General features: G+C 51.3%; 1 protein-coding gene across 5 annotated transcripts in view; it reads right to left on the bottom strand.

Moving 5' to 3' along the window:
* The window catches only part of LOC130909167 (rho GTPase-activating protein SYDE1), a 43,125-nt gene that overhangs the window by 5,159 nt on the left and 29,813 nt on the right, over nt 1-8,153 (bottom strand). For 4 of the 5 annotated variants that reach the window (XR_009061700.1, XM_057825315.1, XM_057825316.1 and 1 more), the window contains 12 exons: nt 5,737-5,840; nt 4,713-5,246; nt 4,375-4,644; nt 4,145-4,298; nt 3,893-4,056; nt 3,744-3,818; nt 3,594-3,682; nt 3,332-3,469; nt 3,149-3,275; nt 2,840-3,015; nt 266-485; nt 13-192 (listed from right to left, as the gene is read on the bottom strand). Coding sequence is in view for 4 of the 5 variants with exons in the window: in XM_057825315.1 (XP_057681298.1) it covers nt 13-192; nt 266-485; nt 2,840-3,015; nt 3,149-3,275; nt 3,332-3,469; nt 3,594-3,682; nt 3,744-3,818; nt 3,893-4,056; nt 4,145-4,298; nt 4,375-4,644; nt 4,713-5,246; nt 5,737-5,815 (2,206 nt within the window). In the remaining variant the exon portion in view is untranslated. Of the gene's footprint in view, nt 1-12; nt 193-265; nt 486-2,839; nt 3,016-3,148; nt 3,276-3,331; nt 3,470-3,593; nt 3,683-3,743; nt 3,819-3,892; nt 4,057-4,144; nt 4,299-4,374; nt 4,645-4,712; nt 5,247-5,736; nt 5,841-8,153 lie in introns of those variants that run through there. The other variant, XM_057825319.1, reaches the window with a different exon arrangement.

Genomic DNA, 8,153 nt, shown 5'->3' with positions numbered 1-8,153 from the left:
CCGACGGTTTACCTCGGTCGCTCCCCTCCACCTCGTCGTAATCCGCTTCCCGTCCCGACGGAAAATGTCGCCCGCGGACGCTCCAGTCGCCGGCGTAGCGATTGACGGGGGGCGGACTGTCCGGCCGTCCCGCGCCGTCCCTCCCTCGTCGCGACACCGCCGCCTCCTCCGCCGGGATTCGGTCAACGGGCACTGAGGAGGAAACGGGCGGCGGTCAAAATCCCGTCGCCGTTTAGCGGCCCTCGAAAAGGCGGCGGCCACTCGCCGGGCCACGAACGCAGCAGGTAGTGCAAAGCCTCCACGTGTCGCTTGAAATCCACGGCGCCGGGCCAATCCTCTCCCGGCCTCCCCCCTCTCGGGCCTTCCCGCCGGGCCTTGAGGAGCACCGGGCCGAAGCAGACGGCCAGATTCTGGTGCGTCATCCTGTTGCGAGAGCTGAAGTGGGCCACCAGACTCAGGTGCTCCAGCAGTAAAGTCAAAGTGGCCTGGAAAAGAGAAATGCTCAGAAGGGATCGCCGCGTGCAAATTGTGGAACCGTTTGCTCTTGTGTGTCGCTCGACCCCCCCTTTGCTCTACTAAATTTGGCTTCTCACTGCTCTTGTGTATTGTGTCTTGGACTTTTGATTTTGCTCACTTTTGTTTTGACGGGTGGCACTGTGTATTGGACTGCTCTTTTTTTCCCCCCAATGGAGTTGCAAAAAGTCGGCGGCCGGCTCCATCCTAGCGAAGCGGGCCGCCTGAGTAGGGGTGTATCCAAAAATGGCCCTGGCATTTCTGTCCTAGGCCGTGTGTGTGTGGGTATACACAGTATATACGATACACACATTTATAGTTGCCAAGCCAGGGTCCCCCCCAGGATTGATAAATCTAAATTCAAGACTTTTAAGACCTTTTTTAATGCCATTTCAACTGAAAATGACTACTTTTCTCGCACCCATTATTTAGATAATATTGAATCATATTAAAAAAAATAAAGCACTGAACATCAAATTTAACCTCAATTACTAAGTGTGTTTGACAAAAGAATGCACATTTATTGAAGATACAATTCAAACGTTTTGTGCCACAGACCGGCCCTCTTTATGTCATGACCTACCTTATTAAAATATTGTAATAATAATCGTGCTGTCAAGCGATTCATTTTTTTAAATCGCTACTAATCGCATGCTGTCAATAGTAAACTTACGATTTTTTTAAATGCATAAACTATATATTTCAATTTCTAAATACACCTATTAGCACAGGAGTTCATCAAATTTAAGCCTCATTAGAAACAAGAAAATTGGAGTTTTCCTTTACACTTGTAAAGATGAATCAAATATGAATTTTCCCCAAATAACTTGTAAAAAGGGAGGCGCAGAGGAAGAGCATGTCTACTGACAGTTCTGAGATCAAGGGCTCAAGCGCAGGTTCTGTGTGAAGTTACCATTTTATTTTTGGGGTACTTTTATCTTATATTAGACTGGCTTTTTAAAGAATGCGGAACCTTTTGCAGGTCTTTTGAATTACACATGTGGCAAGTGTGTACAAAACTGAAGCTTTTCATCATATTCTTTTTTTTTTTGTTTGTTTGTGGTACATGCAAATTGACATACTCAATTTTGTTGGTTGAATCTACCAAAATAAAACAACTTTTACTTGATATTCAAAATTTTGGAGGCATACTGTATATAGTTTAAATAAATAAAAAATTAATGTAATATATCATTACTTATGAGTGTCTTCATATTATTCATGACATAAAATTGCCGCAATTAAATGTGAAAGATTGAACGATTGAAAGAATAATTGAACTCACCAAAACGGCTGTCTCCAATGCACTTATACAGTTCAGACACCTGTGTATTTCAGGGTAGTTCACGCTCATCAATCCACCTCAGAGTGCAATGTTTTGGGTTAAAACTTATGTTTTGCCTGAGAACATGGATTTCACCCCAATCCTCTGTGCCCAAAAATAGTGCCTGGAGCCTCCATGGTGGAAATTTTAGTGGTGCTCTCATTATTTCTTCATTTACGGTTTATCGCTGTACTTTTATCCAAACATGCTCAAAAACAACGATAATGGGTCGCGCCAACAGCCAGACAGGTTCACGCTCGTCATGCTGCTTCAACGGGCCCCATTTCGCCCATTAAAACCCAAAATTAGGTTTTTCCACAATCAAGTCAATAGGATAATATACTCTTTCCCAGAGGCAGAGCTGGCGGCATTGGAGAATGGGAACCTGTTGCGGGGTATCGAATTTCAAACTACGGAACGCTAGAAGGGCCACAATTTATCGCGCAAAGCGGGGTTCCGTGATGCCGTTAGTAAATAGTTTAACTGAAAGCTTCGTTAAAAATGTGTATTACGACCGGCCCAGACGTCAGGCCGCCCCACCGGGAACTGTCCCGGTTCTCCCGATTAGCCACTCCGGGCCTGGTACTGTGCGATTGCCTGCTGTTGTGATATTGGTGCTAATGATGCTAACGGCGCGCACGCACGAGGTGCAGTGCATCGTAAAAATTCTACGCGTCATCTTCGTTATGGATTTAAAGAAGAAGAAAAAAAAACTTTGTCACGGATACAATTTAGGTTGCACTGAGATGTTCTTGAAAATTAAAACCACGGTGAAAAAAATTCCAGACTTACTACAGCTAATTTAATACTTTTAATACCTTTAATAATGGAACACTAAATTCAATGCCTTTTTAATACTTTTAATAACCCGCGGTTACCCTGTCCCAGCTAACTAAGGGTTGTTTTATTATGAATCCGCGTCACCGGCCAAAAATGTGTGTCGGCCCACTAGGAAGAGCCCGGTACGCCCGACGGCCGGTCCGCCTCCGGGCGTTGGCTCACCCTCTCCGCTGCCGGCAGACAAGTCAGCAGCGCCACGGTGCTCTCGGCTAGGCGGGGGTCAGGATCCCCCGGCGGGACGGGCGGGGGTCGTCGTGTCATGGCTTCTTTAACGGCCTCGTACAAAGTGGCCGTGATGAGCGACGACGGGAGCTCGCGCAGGTAGTCTTTCAGTATTCCTGTCCAGAGACGACGACGCTTTTCAAGTCAACGGATACTTTTCAGGAATGCCTTATTTCACCGTAGGCGCGGCGAAATCATCAAAGTCCTCGCGCGGGATGTGATCGCTTAGTACGGCCGGAGGGTACGCACCTGTAATGACGTTTATGTCGGGGTAGAGATCCTCTCCGAGGCGGACGGCCGAACTGTCCCTTTCGAAGCGATCCCTGAGCTCTTTCTTGACCGCGGCGGAACCGCACAGTCTGTACAGACCCACGGCCTAAAGCGCGACACGTACTTTCAGACCGGGATCGGGACCCGCTTTGGCGCCGCTACCTTCAGTCCTCGCCGTTCAATCTCCGCCACAGTCTTCTGGATCAGCAAAGGAACCGCAGAGACGGAGCCTTCTTCCTCCACCAGGTGGCGCAGTTCCACCCCGAACACATTTGACGGGGCTGCCGAGTTGCCGGCAAACTGAAAAGAATCCAAATCAGAACTGCGTCTGTATTTGACTGCGTGCGGTCCGACTTGCAAAATCTATGGTTTGTTTTTTTTTTGTGCGTCTGAAGTTTCGGTGCCAAATTTTTCCTACGTGTACCTGCGCGTCCCATTCTTCCCGCAGTGACAGTTTGATGTAAAGGAGACCTCCGGGTTCCAACTTCACACACAACTGCTGACAGCGAGATCCTGACGTAGACTTTAATGGTTACCGTGCATCGTTGACGTATCCGAGCGCGGCGTACCTCACCTTTAAAGAGCGGCGGGATAGCGACTCCCCCCAGGCAGCAAACCGTGTTCTTCAGCCGATCCGACTCCGGGCGAGCTGCTCGGTCAAACGAACGCGGTCGGTCACGGGAGCCTCGACGACACCCGCGGTCTCGGCGAAAGCGGGCCCACCTGGCGTTAGCACCACCACTCGTAGCAGCCGCGCCCGCTCCAGCTCCAGGCGGAAAGTGTGGTTCAAAGAAACGCCGCCGCCTCGGAGGCTGAGGAGCGAAGTCCTGGCTCGTGTCGTTCCGTCGATCTGGATCGCCAAAAAAATCTCTTTGCCCGCATCCGACCTGGGGGAGAGGAGGAGAAAGGAGAACCCCACCGTGGCCGGAGAGCCGCCGGAAAGAGTCTCCCTTTTTTCCCTTCCTTCGGACTCACGGCTTTGTCTGAATCTGGTCCAGGCCCAGAAGGTGAACGGTCAATAAACCCGTCGTACGCCGGCAGCGCCGCGACGCTTCGGGAGCCCGGTACAGCGGGAATGAGCCCGAATCTCCGGGCGACCTGTCGGGAGAGTCTCCGTCGCTGAGATAACCTAAAGAGACCGATACCTTTTACGTCACAAATATCCAGGTCCGCGACCGAGCGAGATGACGGGAGAGCTCGCCGACCTCCTTTACTGGCGGCGCGTCCTATCGGCGAGCGCCCCGCGGGAGGGGCGGAGCTATCCAGGTGATATCTACTTATGACGTTGCGGTCGGGAGCGGTTTTTGCGGCGCCTCCCGTTCCGTCGCTCCCTTGCCCGACGCGGGACGAGCGCAGGCTGAGTTTGCGTCCGAGTTCCGGAAGTTTCTTCATCTTCAGGGAGAGTTTCCTCACCGTGCCGGGTGACCTCAGTCTGTCCATCACGCCGCCTCTCTTAGGGACGGCGGTCCGGGAGTCTGCCGGGAGGAGACCGTCTTTAGAAAGCCTTAAATGAAAAGAAGCGGCGGAAAGCGGGTCTTCCCACCGGGGTCTTCGGTGACAGCGGCGACGACTTCCGAAGGAACGCCGTCTTTCTCGGCCGAGGTCTCCGCTAGGCCCGGCCCAGACTCCTTCCGGCTGCCAGCTCGCGCGGCCGGACGCTCCTCCTCGGGGATGGGGTTGTACCAAATGTGACCGCCGCTTTCCCGCCGCCCGCGGGCCTCGTCCGAAGCCTCGGACTTTCCGGAAGACAGCACCCAGGCGCGACTGCTACGATCCAAGCTTTGCAGGTAGGCCCGCGCGACGGACGGCTCGTCGCCGGCCGGCCGCGGGGCCGACCTCTGCGTCGAAGGGCGGAGGACGGGAGTCCCGTTCGAGCCGTCGCTCCGGAAGGAGCCCTCGGCGACCCCGTCCCGCGTCGAGCCGTTTCCGTCCGCGCCGGAGTTTGGCCACGCGTCGGGAGATTCCCGTCCTTGCCAACGCTGCCTCTTAGTCACGCGGCCGAGCGGTGGGGGCTCCGCCTCGGGGGACTTTCTCGTCATCGGCGGCGAAGGGGAACCGCTTCGGCGGACCGCCGCATCTAGAACAAATACGAGACGTCCTGACTCGGAACCCTGCGTGGCGTCGCGTGGAATATTAGCGCGCGGCGCCCATCCCTTATGAGAACCGTTTGGCGTTTGAGAGAGGAGGAGAGCCCGGTACGCACATGTGTGAATGAAGTCTCTGTTTTTGTCCAACCAACACACTGTTGCTATTCACTATTCATCAGTGCCACGCGCACGCGCATAGTCAATTCGACACGGCACAAGGCCATTTTGGCCAGGCTAATCAAACTAACGGATCAAAGTTAGACAACAGATAAAGGAAAAAGACTCTTTTGCTCGGGTGCCGTATTGTTTAGTAGTGTGTGCAGGCGGCCTTCACGCATCAGAAAGCTGGATTTGCACCAAATGTTACTGGGAATCACAATACACTCGACCTGACGGGAAGCGGTTTCTCACCGGCGTCTCTGGACGCGAAAGCGGAACGGAGCCGCCGAAGGCGAAGAAGGAAGGCGAACTCGCGCTTACCTTCGGGCTCAGTCTTCCGGCGAGATCTGTCCTTGCCGCGCAGCCGGGAGAAGGTTCTCTTGAGCAGAGGCTGGGCCATGGCCCGGCCGACCGCGCGTTCGCTCCTGTGGGGGAGAAGGCAGACAACGCTCGGTCATTGCTTCACTCCTTCATCTCCCGTCCGTCCGTCCGGCGCCTATGGAACTCTGAGAGCTGCAGAACAGGAAATGAATTCTTCAAATTCTTTCCCAAACTCCCCCCCGCCTCTGCCATTTCCTCCGGCCAGCGCACAGCTGCGCGAGCAGAGGAGAGGAGGGGGCTTCTCTGCCCGAGGCTCACGGGAATTGCAGTTTGGAAGCGAGCGCGTGTAACGGAACCCAGTTTGGTCCAGAGGAGGGCGCCCGCAGAGCAGACTCATTCGGCGAGTTAGCGCGTGCGTCAATTTGACGGGCGTGTGCCGGGGTCCAGTTGTCGTTTTTCGGCTGTACGCCCGCCCGAGCCCTAAACGGCCGAAGAAATGAGTCGGCTCCGAAGATCGGGTCGCCGTCGAGAGCGCCCGGTCCTTCGCCGTACGTGCCTGCCATGGCAGGCGGCTGTCTATTTTCAAAAGTAACGCTACAGCTAATACATACTCAGTCAGACGTTTTGGGACTTTTTCGCCATTCTGATGAACGAGACAGAGTCTCAAAACGCTCTACTAAAGATAGAAAGAAATTGGAACAATCTGCCAAAGTGCAGTTCACTGCAAATTACTCTTTGTCCTTTAGATGGCGACAGAGTTCACAAAGCACAAACGCTTGCATTCAAGGATCCGTGATCAATCAATTCAATTCTTATTTTGTCATTGCAAGCCAAGCAAACAACGAAATTGGAAAGCTACTCTGGGGCACCATAAAACACAAGACAGTAAAATAACACACAACTTAAACATACTACTAAATAAAAGAGGAGTCACAGGGAGAACAGACAAATTATGATGATTTCTAACACTAATGTATACATATATACAGTGGGGCAAATAAGTAATTAGTCAACCACCAATTGTGCAAGTTCTCCTTGAAAAGATTAGAGAGGCCTGTAATTGTCAACATGGGTAAACTTCAACCATGAGAGACAGAATGTGGGGGGGGGGGACAGAAAATCACATTGTTTGATTTTTAAAGAATTTATTTCCAAATTAGAGTGGAAAATAAGTATTTGGTCACCTACAATCAAGCAAGATTTCTGGCTGTCAAAGAGGTCTAACTTCTTCTAAGGAGGTCTAACGAGGCTCCACTCGTTACCTGTACTAATGGCACCTGTTTTAACTCATTATCGGGATAAAAGACACCTGTCCACAATCTCAGTCAGTCACACTCCAAACTCCACTATGGCCAAGACCAAAGAGCTGTCGAAAGACACCAGAGACAAAATTGTAGACCTGCACCAGGCTGGGAAGACTGAATCTGCAATTGGTAAAACGCTTGGTGTAAAGAAATCAACGGTGGGAGCAATTATTAGAAAATAGAAGACATACAAGATCACTGATAATCTCCCTCGATCTGTGGCTCCGTGCAAGATCTCACCCCGTGGTGTCAAAATGATAACAAGAACTGTGAGCAAAAATGCCACAACCACACGGGGGGGGACCTAGTGAATGACCTACAGAGAGCTGGGACCACAGTAACAAAGGCTACTATCAGTAACACCATGCGCCACCAGGGACTCAAATCCTGCACTGCCAGGCGTGTCCCCCTGCTGAAGAAAGTACATGAGAGCATTTGGATGATCCAGAAGAGGACTGACAGAATGTGTTATGGTCAGATGAAACCAAAATAGAACTTTTGGTAGAAACACAGGTTCTCGTGTTTGGAGGAGAAAGAATACTGAATTGCATCCGAAGAACACCGTACCCACTGTGAAGCACGGGGGTGGAAACATCATGCTTTGGGGCTGTTTTTCTGCAAAGGGACCAGGACGACTGATCTGTGTTAAGAATGAATGGGGCCATGTATGGAGAGATTTTGCGTGAAAATCTCCTTCCGTCAGCAAGGGCATCGAAGATGAGACGTGGCGGGGTCTTTCGGCTTGACAATGATCCCAAACACACAACCGGGGCAACAAAAGAGTGGCTTTGTAAGAAGCATTTCAAGGTCCCGGCCCGTATTTTGTACGGAATCTCTTTCAGCGTACAGTAAAAATTTTAAACGGGAAAACACGCTATAAGCTACACCGCCCCCGCTTGGCTTTTACAGGAGGAAAAAAATGCATGTTTCATAAGGGCTGCCTTGGCCTGAGGTTGACCGGTATGTGATACATGAGTATATGAGATTTTTTTTTTTTAATTTTTAGAAATCATCAAACTCTTTCTCACTGTTATGTCAGTATCACAAGGTGGGTCGCCCAGGCCAGAAATGCCCTGCCAGGGCCATTTTTGGGTTCCAGTCCACCCTTGCATA

The sequence above is a fragment of the Corythoichthys intestinalis genome, chromosome 21 (genome assembly GCF_030265065.1).
Source record: "Corythoichthys intestinalis isolate RoL2023-P3 chromosome 21, ASM3026506v1, whole genome shotgun sequence".
Lineage (NCBI taxonomy): Eukaryota > Metazoa > Chordata > Actinopteri > Syngnathiformes > Syngnathidae > Corythoichthys > Corythoichthys intestinalis.
This window is presented reverse-complemented; position numbering and strand designations above follow the sequence as displayed.